This window comes from Echiichthys vipera (genome assembly GCF_963691815.1).
Source record: "Echiichthys vipera genome assembly, chromosome: 3".
NCBI classification, from domain to species: domain Eukaryota; kingdom Metazoa; phylum Chordata; class Actinopteri; order Perciformes; family Trachinidae; genus Echiichthys; species Echiichthys vipera.
Genome location: NC_139828.1, coordinates 14,783,048 through 14,799,972, shown reverse-complemented (window position 1 = coordinate 14,799,972; position 16,925 = coordinate 14,783,048). Strand labels below are relative to the sequence as shown.

At 41.0% G+C, this 16,925-nt stretch overlaps 1 protein-coding gene across 1 annotated transcript in view; it reads left to right on the top strand.

The window, feature by feature from the left end:
* Positions 1–16,925, top strand: part of p3h2 (prolyl 3-hydroxylase 2) — a 58,403-nt gene that overhangs the window by 28,662 nt on the left and 12,816 nt on the right. Inside the window, exons 2-3 of the mRNA XM_083911212.1 lie at positions 11,469–11,621; positions 12,430–12,619. Of these exons, the coding sequence (XP_083767338.1) occupies positions 11,469–11,621; positions 12,430–12,619 (343 nt within the window). The remainder of the gene's footprint in view (positions 1–11,468; positions 11,622–12,429; positions 12,620–16,925) is intronic.

Sequence of the window (16,925 nt, the reverse complement as noted above, 5' to 3'; positions counted from 1 at the left end):
CTCTTTGTGCAACTAAACATTTGTCTGCTTTAGATTTAACACCTAAACACCACATCACACTCACCTCGTCTTATTTTTCCAGCCCAATGTCTTTCAGGACACACACACACACACACACACACACACACACACGCACAGAGAGAGAGAGGTCCTTGTGACGTCCCTCTTTGTGCAACTAAACATTTGTCTGCTTTAGATTTAACACCTAAACACCACATCACACTCACCTCGTCTTATTTTTCCAGCCCAATGTCTTCCAGGCACAGTGGAAAAGCTCAATGCGCCCACGCTCATGTGAGAGGGTGACCTTTGACCTTTGTCTCTGAGTGGTGTGCCCGTAAATGTTTCCTTCAAATGTGCTGTACCTCATAATGTTCCTCTCAGACGGGAAAGCCCCTCATCTCTGGAGCTTTATGGGGAAACAAAGTAAAAAGTCTACAAAATTTCTGAAGAGGTTTGGTCTCATGTTATCTCCTCAGAGATAGTGGTGACATCTGAGACAAACTTGTTAAAGGAATACTTTGACATTTTGGGAAAAATGCTTATTTACTTTCTTGCAGAGAGTAAAGGCCAAATCCATATTTTCCGTACACATAAGAATGTTATTCAATTCATTCAGAAAAATTCACAATATGAGACAAAATGGAATCATTAAGCAGTGAGGATGTCTTTGAGGGCTAATAATATACAGTATATATATTTATATCTTTATGGGGATACCTTAAAGACAAAATCTACGCTATGAGACCTGCAACAGTCACTGATAGCAGCCATTGAACATGAATGCTCACAAATACCAAGGGAATTGTTTCGTGATGTGTGCGATTCCATTGCTTGCCGTTGTCAGCAGTGTCTGGACCAGAACGGACGTCAGTTTGAGAGCAGGCGGTGATAAAACAATGAAATGATGTTTGTAAATTCAATCACATTTTGAAAATTACTTATAATTACTTAACAAGAATTGTTAAGTGTGTATACACTTTTTTGGGACACTATATATAGATATTACAGCTTGCAGTTGCTCATTAAGGAATTGTGGGGTTTCTGTAAATCATAAATAAGTCGCTCTATATGAAAAGTGTCTGGAGATTCTGAGTCTTTTGTTATGATTTGGCACTTTAAATTACATTGAACTGAATTGAATACAATCCGTTTTTACATCTCTGTATTCTCTACATTGTTTTTCATAGAATACTTTGGAGTCAATGTGTGAGCGTTATTGACACGACGTGATGTATTTACTTTTAAATGTGTAACAATTTTAGTCGGACAATATGAACTCTGTGCAAAGGGCTTAAAGCTAGAATTATGCTTCTCCAGGCTGCAGTTCAGACAGGTGTGTTTTGTTTATACTCGTACAGATGGAGGGTGTAACATATGTGTCAACAATGTAAAGAAAACATGGAAGAAATAAAGAAACAGACATCCGTGTAAATAAACCACAATAATAGTGAAACAAATGACAAGAGGAGCAATGATATGAAGTGTTTTAAATAGTCACTCACACACAGTATGCTAAGTGTTTTTCCCATTTCTTGGTAAAAGCGTGACTGCTAGTATCTGCGGTATCCAATGTGTGGGCTTCAGTTCCAGTCTGTATACACCTTCGATACACATCAACCAAAGGCAATGTTGGAGAGACAAAACTCAACTGTTAGCTCCATTTCAGATTTCTGGGACCAGTCAGAGTGTGTTTTTCCAGTCTTGAAAAAGGCACCTTTATGTGAATGGAAACTGGCGGAGTGTGAGATCAGAGGATTGTAGCGTAAAAATAAGACATAGGTCAGTGGGCAGCTGTTTTTAGAAGTTCCTGAGAGAAAAGAGTGTGTGTGTGTGTTACTGTATTTTGGGCTGGAGGGAACGAGAGAGAGGTGTCGGGAGAAGGGCATGTAGGCGGCAGGGGAGGAGGAAGACATTATAGGTGATTTTCCACCCCGTCTGCACTACTTAAAACGTACACACCTTGTGTTTTTGAGGTTTCCACACAAAGCTGGCCTTGTGCGTCCTGAAACTGCCCAGGAAGCGAGATCAGACATGGGAAAGAGATGGTTGACTAAGGATACAGTAGCTGATGTGGTGTCGGGTGGCCTCAGGATAGCTTAGAGGAAAAGGTTGTGTAGTCTCCCACAAAGCTTAACTGGGCTGCCACTGGAGATGGAGAGGATAATGGGAGCAGTCATTTCCCTCTAAAGCCAAATGATGTCAGCAGCATGGCAGTCACAACTACAGATGTACAAACAACAGTTCAAGTTGCCTGATTCAGATCAGCTCATGATGAACATTAACTTTGTTTTGGTAACTAATAGAGTCAGGGTCACAAGCGCCTGTTCCACATTCTGAGTTCCTTTATGAGTTGAGGCCACTGCGGTCAAGTTGGATCACTCATGTTCCGCCCTAATCAGAACCAGCAGCTTCATAACACAAAGTCAAGGTTTTCTCCAGTGCACAGTGGCGTTATTATTGTTCTGCGGCTGTTTTCTTTTCGATGTACAGTCTCTGCCTGAAGGGGATTTTTTTAACGGATGATGGATGGAGGCCGGTGAAGGAAGTAGCGAGCGCTGTCATGCCTCCTGTGTCTATCGCAGGGTAATGAAAGAGGCTTTTTAGCAGCGACAGCGGTGAGGCTTTTTCAGGCATTCCTTTGACATGACCTTATAGGAGGAACACGCTCTGGCCCAGGGTGGGGCGAGGACGGGCAGAAAGAGGCCACTGTGCGGAGCTGTCAGCGGGACGGACAGATGAGAGAAAGAGGGGTGGTGTGGCGGAGAGGGCAAGGAGGAGAGGGAGGGAGGACATCAAGGTGGACAACTTTTACAGATGACATCACCCCTCTTTTTTTTCTCCACAGCATGTGCTTAAAGTGTTAGCCATGTTGCATGTCATATACACGATGACTGGCTGGCTGGTTTCCTGCCTGGCAAAGCAGAGTTGGTTCTTGTGTTATTAAGTGTTATTTAATTTAGCAGCAGAGCAAAAACAAACCCATGTCTGGTTCATTTAGCTGATATTATGAAGCCACCAATTCACACCTCCAGTGTACAGTAAAGACATTATGTGGCCTATGTGTACAGTACGCAGTAACCCAAAGCTACCGAGTTAATGAAACGAAAGACTTAAGGGTTCATGATGGAGAGGTTAATTTGTAGAGGCTCTAATGTTTTCCTGTCCAATTAGTGTCACACCTACATCATGAGCACCCTTTTTTCACCCTGTTTATTTCAGTGTTCCAGAGTGCGTTTAGACAAGTATGCAAGTATTTCTGGTTGGATAGGGAGTCTAAATAGTGTCTTACAGAAGGGGATCTTCCACTGTAAACACTCAAAAACAGACATAAGTTGTTTTCCAGACTTCCAGGAATTTCTGGAGTTCCTTGAATCGTCAATCAAAGGTGCTCGCTGGCTGTGTGCCTTTTGAAGCGATCCAGAGTGGAAGGAAGTGGGGTGCTCGCCTCATGGGGAGGTAATCAGCCATTTAGACAAACTTTCCTACAGTGAGTTCTCTCATGCCAGGCATTGGTGCCAATACCTCCCCTCAGCAAAGCTGCTACAGTTATCACTGGCAATAAAAAAGCTCAGGGGGTGAATGCATCTTTCCTTGCCAGGCAAATGTAACCCCAGTGCTACTCCTTTGTTGATGATTGAAGTATTGAAATGCGCTCGATCTTCTTTCCAACAAAAAGCTCATATCAAAGTACAGACCCTTAAAGTGCCATATGTTTTCTCAATGAAGCTCATTAATTAGATGGACTTGTGGCGATGACAGTGGAAAGTAGAAAAACTACAGTTCATTCCATGTCAGTATTCAATAAGTTGTCCAGATATTTAAAGATTGTTCACATTTTTCACAATTCTAGTGCTGCAACTAACGATTTATTCTCATTATGTTATGTTACGTTATGTTAAGCTTTGGTCTACAACACTCTAAAACAATACTTTTTTGATACCTTACGCTGTGAAACAAAACCTTCTTTTCATTTAACAAAAGCCAAACTTTTGAGTTTTTAAAACTTTGTGTAATTTAAAGTTTGTTTACTTCCTAATAAACTTGCAGCCAAGCAAGAGGCGACAACCTCGTACTCCAAAGTATTTCCTGCCTTGCTCAACTTGATAAACTAAAGCATGGACTTTCTTCTCTTATGATAAAGTTCACCACCAAGCCAAACCTTTTGGCTTTTTCTATGATTGCACTTGAACCAAAGAAAGGTCATTATGTGGTTTACTTGGATAAATACCTTTTGTGATGAATATACCTCAGACCCTCCACCTCACAACATAAATATTGGTTTAGTGACAATAAACTTTGCTATTACTGTGGTCATAAAAATGACTACTGTGTTAACAGAGGAGTAAATATTTCTCCCATTAAAACACTCTCTGGATATAGGTGCAAACAGACCCAGTGCTCCTCAAACAGAAGGCTGGGATATTTCAGACCCAGCTGTGTCCATAGTTTCAGATTGGTAAGAGCTCTTGGCACTTAACATCTTTCTATTCTTTTCTTTTTTTTTCTTTACAAGCTCAAGTTTAGCTGAAAACATTTTTTATTGTATGGCTGATGACGTGTAAACACACCACCTCCTCCTCCTCCTCCTCCTCCTCCTCCTCCTCCTCTTCCTCTTCTTCTTCTTCTCCTGCAGTAACATGACAGTTTGTCCGCATTACAATTCTGAACAGCTGCATCACATTGACCTTTCTTAAGCCCACACCACCTCTCTCAACTTCACTGGCTTTAAAAACCATTACTGGCTATAGGACACTGTTATCTCGCTCGCAGATGTTTCAGCTGGAATGCATTCGATGCAAATGCACTGTACTGATCTGTAGTGTAGGTAGCCAATTAAATGCACCTTTTCAGGAAGGGTCAGTGAAGATTTAGCAGGCTATGGTAAATGGTTCAAATGGAATCAGCAGCTGTATGATTAGCGCTTAAGCGGATGGTCACAGGTACCAGTGAGAAGATAAAATGTGATCCAGGAAGTCCAATTTGAGTGAAACATCTCTGTGTTTAAGGCTTATCAGATGCCAAAACTCTCATTTTATTCTCTGTTTGATGACTTTTCTGAAGGAACTCTTTAACCTTTACATCCTTGCTTCACATGAACGTCTTCTGATTTATAGCAGCTGTTCTTGTGTCCGTTGTTAACCTGAACACTAACCTCTGTCTACTTCATGAGAGTTTCCTAACCTCTTGGGACCTGTAGAACCTCTTTGAAACAGCTCGTCTCAGGACTGCGGTTGCCAGGTTTGACACTCGTTGACCGCTTGTTGCCAGCTCCTCTCTCATTTTTTTGGGTGGTAGTGCTGCCTTTGACAAGCCATCTGTGTAACAGTTTCCAGGCTCGTTTGTGGCATTAGGAGACGTGCTTTTGACACAACATCATCTCTGCATCCATGGCGCCGGCCCAGGCCTATTTACATACCTGTGAAGCGAGCAGGAGGCCCAGAGGAGAAAGGCATGCAAATGTACATTTGCCTTGGCGCTCCTAAGTGCCCACATCAAGCGCACTTCTCTCAGAGTGGCAGGGCGGTCCAGCAGCTCGAACACAGGTTGCTGTTTAGTGAGGAGGGCAAACCGAGGGCTCAGACTGAGTGGTAGTTATTTACCTCTGCAGGTGCTCCTTTGAAATTCATGTGAGAGGAAAAAATGTACTCATGTGGTACAAGATGAACATTCCTGAATGTGTTCAAAGGTTGGCTTTCAATGGCGAAGTTTCAGTGTTGCTATGATTTTTAAATCTTGTACAGTTTAATGTCAGAATTCCCCGATAGAGTCCGGATCAAATATTTCAGCACAATAACATGTTTAAGTGTGTATTTGGTGCAGAGTAACTTGCCAGCTGAAAAACAATTGAGCAATCATATTCATTTCATTTATTAGGAGAGAAATAGCACAATGGCTAAGGTTTTCACAGAAAAATAACTTACCTTCTTAGTTTCCATTTTCTATGTTGTGGCAGACACAGGAGAGACAAGACGTTTGGATTTACACACACGACTGTTTCTAGGCTGTATTGTTTTCCATTACGCTATTCATTATAAGGACAATCTCACTTTGAACCCATGATTGATTTCTGCCGTCATCCAGAGGGGGTATTTCACCCCGCTGTGGTTGATATGTGAGCATGTGTTTTCAATTCACAATCTTGGACTGTTTTGAGTGCTTGACAGTTTGATACAGTATTCAGAATCCCAGAAATCCTCCATGTTGAATTATCTGTCTTAATAAACTAGTAGTGAGTGGCCATCTTGTAGCCTATGTGTGCTGCTGATATGATTGTAAATCTATTATCACCCCAAGTGTGAGTCATGCACTGGAACACACAGTAGATCTGGTGTTTTTTTCTTCTTTCCTTCGTCCCAGATGACTCCTGTACAGGATTTGTTTTCTTATTAAATGGAAATTTAAGCCTTGGCCGGTGTACATTTTTATATTTTTGTTCCTTTTAATTAAAGAGTCCCTAATGCTTAATGTTATCCACGACTGTAAAAACCCAATGATAGAGGAAAAACACATCCATATTCAAGGCTTCCCCAGGTTTTGGGATGTCTAGTCTCGGGACAATAGATCTGGCAGAAGGCGGCCACAGCTGTGTTTGGTGTACTGGAGTACTTCCCCTCTTTCTCCAGTTGACCCTCTGGCCTGCGTCGGGTTGTCACCGATTGGCTGAGGTCAGCCGGGGCCTTAGGAAGTGGAGGCAGGTGAGTGCAGGTCTGAGGCTGCAGACTAACTTCCCTTTCATCTCTTCCCTTCTTTGTACACCACAGCCGATCTTTGCTGTTTAGTCTCCAGGAGTCTGGACTAAACATATCAGCAGATGATTATCAAACCCAGTCTCCGTACAATAGTGTCTTTAAGGAGGATGTTCTCCCTGAATAACCTTGGGGAGCCTTTTTAGGAATGCAGCAGCACAGGACACATGATAAAGCTACGTTGTGTGCTTGAGGTTGCGCCATCAGTTTGAGGAAAAAAATGCACTCTCAGACTGATTTCATCAGCGTTTAATGCATACCACGTTTACTGTGTGATCTAGTGTTGCAACTGACTTTTTGGTTTACTTTTTGGTTCCCCTGATGTGCAGTCTGTTTCCACTTTACTTTATTGTGATTTACATCCGCGTATTTCATAAGAACTAAGTTAGCAAATTGGTTTTATCTTGGTGCATTTCATTCTGAACATTCACTTCTTACTATGTGATGAATTCAGGACTTCAAAATTTTATAACTGCTGTTGGTGTTTCAGTTTGATATTGAGCTCTGATTAATATGAATTTTAGCTGGATGGAATGGAAATATGGCAGCATGGCGTAACATTTTCTGTGAATCCATGTGAATTAGAAAGAAAAATAACATTAGAAAGCAAAATGATGGATACAATAATGCCCTAGGTCAAAAAAAAAATTCCTGTCCACACCACCGATGTGATAAAAAATATCTCCCTCCACATGAAACCGCAAAATCCGCCTCCATCAACTGGTCACGTCTAGAGTGCTCAACAAGTCTCCATGGATACAACTTACTGTTGACCCTTGCACGGTGTGTCATCAAACAATGTCGACAAGAAATTGCGGTTTTCCTCGGTTTTCCTCTCCACACGACTACTGAAACCGGACTTTTTGAAAAAGTTCACCCAGGACTTTGGTTACAAAATTCTCCGGTTTCAGGAGCTTACAACTGCGGTTACACGTGGATGAAAGGCCAAACCGTGCAGAAAAACACACTTTTTCAAAAATACCTTTGTTGGTGTGGACGGCCCCTAAAGGTCACAATCCAACTGTCTGCACCCTCAGTACCAAACGCTGCATTTTAGTGGCCACCGATTGGCCTCTTTAAGCCCCCTCCTGAAAAACCTCAGTCTTTTCTGATTGGTCAGTGTTTCTGGTACTTCCACATCTGTGCTCTTGGCATCATTGCAGCCAGTATACAGTATATAAAGTATATATATAGTATAGTTGTGACATCACAACCGAACAGAAGTCCTAATGGCTCGTTTAAAGAAACAGTTTCTGAATAAAGACTGTGTGCATTGAGTGTTTTGATACTTTCACAATATTTATAAAGCTCCTCAAATGGCTTTATAATCAAAAAAGACAAAATCTCACTGATACAATATGGGACCTTTAATGCGAATCCATGTTTCCGTTAATATCCTTATTTACCATGGTCTTGCTTTTATTCAGTCTTAGAGTCCTTAGCTGTTATATACATTTACAGCTTATTATGAGTTATAGTCATCAAGCTGTGTCTCCCAGTGGCTTCAACCAGGTGATGTGAACAGGAATGCACCCGACGCCACCTCAACTCTTTGGCATTTCATGGGTAACCAAGCATGTCCAGCTGGGCTTTTCTCTCCTGCCTCTTCTGCTACCACATGAAAGAGACCCAATTTTGTCTCACAGGGGAGTCATTCTTCATCAGTTTGTGTTTTATGATGTATTGTGCAGACGTTGTGCTACACACAGTGCTTTGTTTTCGTATCTATGTGGGTCTGTACATCCAGCTGTGTGAAGGTCATTCTGATCTTGAACCATAATAATACAAATGTGGGAATTCCTGAGCTTTATCTTGCTAATTCGCCCCGTGAAAACAAAACAAAAGTTTTCATAACAACAAATGTCTTTCCTGGCAGACACAAATCAGAGCCGAGTGGCAAAACAGAGGGCTGAGTATGTTGTGAAGCTCTCTCAGCCAGTTGTGTTTTTGGCAGCCGTGCCTGACGGACCTTCTCAACTGTGAAACACTGGGATCTGCTTTACATTTGCACCTGTTATGAAGGATTTAAACAAATGCAGTCTGATGTTTCTGACCGAGAATGCTGCTGCAGGAGATATTCAAATCATTCACAAGAGACCAGGCTGTGACTCTAACCTTGTCTTCTTTCACTTATCTGTTTCTGTCTTTTATTTTCTCAGCTTGTCAGCCTCCTTCTGTTTCCTGCTTAACTCTTTTTACTCAGTTCAGTTAATGTGAAACATTACATAACTCTTCTTTTTTATGAATAATTTATGTTAAGTTGTCAGTACTGTATGCTCTAGAGAACAAGTGGAAAAGGAGGAAAGAGCAGATTGAAATGCAGCAAAGGTAACAGGGCAGCACATATCTTCTACTGTTTCTTTCTCTCGAGTGCAAGTGTTGAGTTCATGGACCTGTGCAGTAAAGGGCTATTGTGTAAGGCGATCCATGTTGAGGCTTGAGCATGACTATGATCTTATCTAACAGGGCGTGGGATGGTGGAGTTCTTCTGAAATACATGTTTTTTAAGAGATAATAGAAAGCTACAAGAAACTAGCTTTGGGGTTAGCGTGGAGGTTCTTGCAACTTCGATGTGAAAGAACAGCGGTGGTCATAGTGAGGAAGGGGATGTGGAGAATCATGAACAAGAAAGTTAGAACATAAAGATCTTACAGTCAGAGGTGAGGCCACTTAGGAGATAAGTCCATATGTTTTGTTAGATTATGAACTTGTTTGGAAATATATCTGGAACCGGGAATTAATTTTAGTTTGCTGATGATGACCACTATAAACTAAAGACATTATTTCCAGTCCTATTTTCCCATCTAGAGCTGAAACTATTTGCCGCTTATTGAATTGAAGTCACACACCAATCGCAGCCCATTCTAACACAAGGTGGTTCCTTTAAATATGACTCCCACAGTACTGATCTCTGCACACCAACACTGTCTCATACTGCTGCTGCTGCTGGCAAAAGCTTTGCCTCCTCCACCCAAGCCTCCATCTTTCTAGTTCAGAGTCCTAATATGTCTCAAAGATTAAAAATGGTATTCGATGTTGGACGCTTTGGGTCCGATCTTGTATACCCATGGGGGATTTCTGCATTGTGCTCCCTGTCTTGGCTTAGCATGCTGTGGCTAATACAGGGAGCATTATTAAGATGAGAGCCATCAACGCCAAGCATAGCTGTATTTCCATTTGTTGGTTACATCTATGACGAGAGTGTTTCTGAGTGAATCAGTATTTAATGTTTGTTTGTTTTTTTTGATTTTTTTTTTACCTTTCATGCCTTTTATTTAGATAATATAGCTGGAGGTTGACAGGAAACAGGAGAGGGGGGTTGGCGTGAAGCAAATTGCTGCAGGTCGGAGTTGAACTTGGGCGGCTACATTTGCTGCTTTTCTCTGTTTCTCATCATTTTAAACTAAACTAACTAACTTTGGGTTTTGGACGATGTTTGTACTATTTTTTTGACATAAAGGCCGAATGAATAATCAATTAATTGAAAAAGATAATTGGCAGATTAATAAATAAGTCACAATAATCTCAAGGTAAAACATGCATGTACCTTTTGTGTATTGTTTTATGTTCATTAGGGCATAATAGGCTCATCTGGTCTTCTTCCTTCCTCTAACATTGATTTGTGCAAATTAAAACTCAGAATAAGATATTTCTAAAAAAGGCTTTCCATGCATAGCTTACAGCAACATATGTGAAACATCTTTAAACATACTGCAAAGTATACAGTTTGCAAAATGTACTGTTTCTGTTTGGGTTGTCAGTCGACCATCTGATATATGACAGCTGCTGTCTTTCGTCCCTTCTCCCTGTTAGTCTTTCACGCAGGACACCGTCTGCACTGTATCAGTATCACTCACAAACACACATCACTGCCACTCAGTGTTTCTCTATTCTTCAACAGTAAACTCTCTCATGGGTTTATGTTATATCAATTTTTAGGAAGAGGGTGGGATGCATGTGGTGATTACTTTATTCTAATACTCCCAACATCCATCAGGTTCATGTGTTTTGAGTGTAGAGACCTCATCTGTCAGATTATTTGCGGTGATGTTAGTTGTATGACGGCTCTCTCTAATGACAGAATATAGATGGGAACAGTGCGTCCCTGTAATTCTGCTCAGTCTTTCTGTTGTCTGATGAAGAAATATTACTTATTTCAAGTGGATTCCAACTAACTCGCCGAGAATCGATTTCCCGGAAACGCTTGAATGCACCCTCGTATTTTTGACAAGAGGTCTGGTCGTCCTGTAGAAACAGCTTCTGAAGAACGTCTGCAGAGTGTCTGTCTGCTTGAACGTATTTTCTAAAAGACGTCAAATTTATAATGATTCAGGATAACATATGAACTTTTGCAATTTTGAATAATGGAGACCTTATGGCCTATCTCTGTTTAAATTATGAAAATCTTGTTTATTGTGTTTTAAAACTTATGAAAGATTGATTTAACAGAAAACCACACTTATGTTGGGATTGTGTTGGAGACTTAAAGAAATACTGAGCGAACCTGTCATGACTTTACATGATTTTAACTAACTTCATCAACTAAACAGGTGAATTTGTGTATTTAGTTCACAGGTTTGGGAACAGGGTGTACAGAAAGCCACCACAGTGCTGAAGTCTGTCTTATTATTATTATTATTATCATTATTATTATTATTATTATTATTATTATTAAATAAATAACACCTTTTTTCCATTCCTCTCTGTTTCTCTCTTTAGTTGAAGCAGCCTGACAAGGCAGCAGCAGCAGCTCATACGTATTTCCAGGCCAACCCAGAACATGTGGAGATGGGTCAGAACCTTGAGCAGTACAAAGACCTGCAGGGGGTTAAGGAGGACCACTTTGTGGACCGAGAAGCCCGGCCTCACCAGGTAAGCCAGGATATACTGCAGATACGTGCTAACTCTTTGGTTATTCCTCGCTTTATTTTGTTTCGTCTCCTTGTATGCCTTTCCCGTGACCATATTTTTTCAATCCTGGTCAAAATGTCTGGCTACTTTTTCTACTTCACTTTTTTCCTAAAATGTTCAGCTCTTGTCACTGTATAAAGAGGCCTTTGTGTTAATGGCCCTTGCAGTTTAATGACTGGAAACTCATTTAGTGCTTGTTGCGGTAAAGCCCTGCATGCCGAAGAGTTTTGGATCCTTTGTGCTGTGATTAATTAAGAGAGTCATTTTTTCTCTGCCCATCTATTCTCTGTTTATCTTCAAGTCAAGCTCATACAAGTTACTACCGCACCTTCTGGGAGAAGCTACACACTCAAACAAATACAAATCCGACTGCCATATTATGTCCTTCGCACCAACTGTACCTGAGCTAAACTTAAGTTTTTGGGTGTCTGTGACTTCCCTTTATTTTCCTGTCCAAAGCAGATTGTCTTTGAGGATCATAAATTCATGTATATTACATCTAATTTTAAATATCTTCATAAAGAGGTGACTTGCTTCTTGTGATTACTCCACAGCAGTGACCATTGCTGCTGCAGGTATCTTGATGTGCACCAAAGAACTTGTAAAAAACGTTTATGAACAACAAACATTGGCTTATATAAAACGGTCTAATATAAGTACTTCAATACACCAGCATATCATAAAGGGCTTTGCTGAACATCGGAGGTCATGAATACTCATCCCATCATTCCTTAACTCTCATTATCCTCCCTCTCCCCCTCTATTACAGCGCTCCTTCACAACAGCGGTGAGTCTGTATGATAAAGGCGACCACGAAGGAGCCATCGCTCTGTTTGAGGAGGCTTTGGTGGAGTACTTTAAAGCAGACACAGAATGCCGCGCCCTGTGTCAGTGGCCACAGAGGTTTGAGGGCCACGACTACCTCCGCTACCGTTACAGCCTCCATGAACTCGTATCAGGTAAAAGTCAACACATTAATCCTCAAGTAGCAAAAACATGTCAGTGTATCATAATCGTAAGCATAACTCTATATATGCTGCAATTAACACTCCAGCAAAAAAATGGACATGATGTGATTTTTGGATATAATTTGTTGTTGTAATCATCAGTATTAATTCTTAAAACTGTAAGATCTGAAAAATACAGAGCTATGTACATGGTAAGATTTTAATTAGAACCAGTACTTTCTTGTTTTGTTTTTGCTGTATATGATTTACTCCCACTGTGTGTGTTACATCCACAACAACATGTTGATGTTGAATAGATTTTGATATTACAGCTTGCTTTAGTTAAAAAAAACAAAACATGCAAATGATGACATCTGAAATGGGTTCAAGCTGTTTAAGTGTGATTTCTTTTCACTGTAGCATAATAGAATATTGTGATATTTTATTGCTAGTATAAAGGGCCACCTCCTGCATGTTGTAATGCCTTTAAGCTTGCCCAAATGTTCTCTGTCTTCTGAGAAACCCTGCCTTGTGTTTTCTGTTGATTTGTTCATTTTTAGACTCACCGCCCTCTGACAGTGGCTTCATAAATCCTGTCTTTAGTTAAATCGGAGAAGTACCAGAGGTCCATTACAGTCTCACATGAAAGGAAAGAAACTGTTTAGTTGCGGAGCATGTCAGCAACTTATTCTGACTTATCCACCAACACGTCTGACTGCACCGCGTGGCCCTGAGCCTGAGCTTGGCTTTGTTGTGCTGAGAGAGCCTGGGGACGCTTAGGCAAGGCCAAACAACACCCTTCATGCTCACTAGGTGATCAAATCTTCCTGGCAGTGGCTTGGCACTGGATGTAGGTTGGCATTGGACAGATGAGGGATATCAGCCAAACAGAAGGAATTGTGATTGTGATTGTGTGTGTGTGTGTGTGTGTGTGTGTGTGTGTGTGTGTGTGTGTGTGTGTGTGTGTGTGTGTGTGTGTGTGTGTGTGTGTGTGTGTGTGTGTGTGTGTGTGTGTGTGTGTGTGTGTGTGTGTGTGTGTGTGTGTGTGTGTGTGTGTGTGTGTGTGTGTGTGTGTGTGTGTGTGTGTGTGTGTGTGTGTGTGTGTGTGTGTGTGTGTGTGTGTGTGTGTGTGTGTGTGTGTGTGTGTGTGTGTAATATCGACTGTTAGGGCATCATTGTGACCTAGTTTTTACTGTCCATCTCTGAAGAAAATCCCCCAAAAGCCCCAAAAATACAGAAAAAAGGAAGCATACACTGTCAGTTACAGTCCAACTTAAAATAATTTCATCATATATTTGTTTTCATCAGCTGCCAAGCCTATACTGGCACTCCACATGTTCCCCGGAGATTTAAATGTCAGTGCTTTGGCTTGAAGTCCTTGGAGATAAACAGGTGTAAATACAGTACATGTCCCAAAGGCTTGGAGTGGATTTATAGGTACAAATCGGAGCAGAGCCAGTACAGTGTAATCTGAGGGGGAAACAAATACAAGCACGACATAGAAATCAGGTCCCTTACACAGATGCTGCATGATTTTATCCCACAGACTTCCTTCAGCCGCTCATTGTTGCGTCATTTACCACAACAATGTGGTCTCGGATGATTCAATTAGTTGGAAAAGTAGCTGCTCCTTCACATTCCACATTCCACATTTTAGGGTTTTTGGTTTTATTGAGCTAAGTTATCTGATGATTGACATTACTTTAATAAGGGGGGGCACATTTACAGACCCATGGGAGTCACTAAAGTCTACTAATAGGCCATTGTGTAGAAGACGTATGGTCTAAAGCCTTGTTTCCACACCACAGTTCATTTCAGTTCCTTGCACATTAGAACAGTTATTTTCCATTGTCAAGCGTTGTGGATGGTACCAATAGAAACTTTCCATTCCGTCCCGTTTCATCATTATCCCTCTCTCGAGGTATATAGCACACTGAACCGATACTAAAAGGTGGAGCTGGAAACACAGCAGTCTGCGATAGGTGCAGATGTTCCTCTGCATCAAGAGTTGGATGGAGCAGTGAGATTTGTAAACATTCTTCAGCTTGTTTTTCAGTGCATCACCTCGGTTATTGCCCCGTCTCCCGTGGAAATGCAAAACAGTTCTAATGTCTGTAAGGGTTAAGTACAGTTCTTAAGGTACTATACCGAAAGTTTTTGATGGAAACGCAGCCAAACGGACTGCCCAAATCAGTATATTGATTTTGGAAGTATTGAGTTTGAATTGTATGCTTTAACATTCTCTACATTAAATAACTTGCAGATCCAGATGAATATGTGTTCTTCACTAAACAGATTTTATACACAGTCTCTTATAAATTAATAAAATGGCAAGAAAATTAGTCCCAGATGGTGCTGATGTGTTGAGTGATATTCTCTGCTGTTCTAAAGAGCTGTTACTATCCTGGGATTTGGTCGATGTGCTCTATTGCTGTCTTCGACAGCCCAGGAAAACAGCCTGAACCGGGGCCAGGATAGCAGTCTAAGTGAGCCCAAAACCCCACTGACTCACTACAAGGCCGCCCTCTGTCTCTCCTTCTTCTTCTCTGTCTCTCTTTGGCCTCACTTCACCTTGTTTCTTCACTGCAGCATGAGGTCTTTTGCTTTGCATCTTTTCTGAAAGGAACTTTCTGGTATTTTTTGTATGTTTCCATCATTGTGTTGAATTTCAGTTGAAAATATTTTTAATATATATATTTGAATGGTTTACTGTTTGGTTTTTCTCTCTTCCTACTACTTTATTAACATTTTCATTTCCAAAGGTTCTGAGTTGTGTTGAGTTGAGTTGTTTGACAGTATAGCTCATCAACGCAAGACTCTTTGTGCATGTGACTCTTAAAACCCAAGTTCAAATTTAGGTTTCAAAGCTTCTTACTAACACCTGAACACACCACCTTGTGTGCAGGTGTTAGTGCACATTTTACAATTTTGAGTAACCTGCAGCTTAATACCCTAAGTAAATAATTAAAAACCAATGTCTGCCAGTAAAGATGGGGGTTGCATTCATGCATGGTATGGTAAACTGCAGCTCTTTCAGTCTTCATAGCTCTGTTTTCTTTGCATCTCTCTCTCTGCTGCTCTCTGTGTCCTAAACACAACAGAGCAGCTCAACGACAGAGGTCACTATAAGACAGTTACAGCCCAGCAGCCGCTGGCATTCATCAAAGCAGCAGTTACTGAGAGGAGCCTCAGCATTATTTCATCCCCAAGTGTCACACAGTTTTAATGAGCCTCATAAATAACAAGCTTTAATCTCACATTGTATGTACGATGTCATGTTATCTTGTTTACAGCTCTAACTGTCTTCCTGCGTAGAATCAGGCGTGTTTGATGTGGAGGGATGTGTGTATCAACAGAAAAGCACCAGATCATAATTACACGATTATACTGTTATACATACACATCTACTTTGGTCAGTGGGGCTTTTGATGACATGATTCAGGCCTTTCCCTCTGGAAATCAAGGCGGGTTATGTGCAGTAGCCACAGTTTAATTGCTGACAAGTGTGCTTTGTCTCAAATATGTATGGCTGGGTTTCATAAACACTGAAATTAGGGCTAATTAGTTATAGCCGTGCTGTGTTTTACTTACAATCAGGGGATTATTTTCCATAGCACCACTTGAGTAGAGTCTGAGGTTCTGATGTTTATTTGTGTTAAGATGCATGTACTGTATGTATTTTTTTGTGAGTAATATAATCCGTTATGTGAGTTTGATAAAAAAAAAAAAGGTTTTCTTAGAATGACTTCTTCCTGTAGTGGTTTAACTTTCAGAAGAGGAAAGAAACTGCATATTTAACAGTCCTGCACGTTTCATATCTCTGCTCCTCTGAGACTCTTAAGAGATCCAAACAGACGGCAACTCTGTTGTCTGATGAGGAGTAAAGTAGTGCCGCAGCTGCTGAAGAGTGACCTCACTGTACATTCTCGCTCAAACCACGCACACAAGCATGTGGTCATCCACTCTGCTGCTGGCTCTTCTCTCCGGGCTCAACATAAGGAAATGATATGCTGTGATATGTGTCTGTTCGTTCCCCAGGTGGTGATGAATCCTTTTGTTTGTTGATGCGTAAGGGAAGACAAAGACATGACAGCACTTTACTGTTAAGAGAACAACACTTAGTTACTTCACAGCGACAGGAAACATGATGTTGGACAGGCTGTGTTCATCATGTCAAACTCATGCCAGTGTTTTTTCCCCCACAACAAACCCATGAACAAAACTGGACAACAGGGAACAAAAGACACCACTGATGAACTTTAAGAGTGACTTTAAACATCTGTTTTATACAGTATTTTCAGCTCTAGGGACACATAAT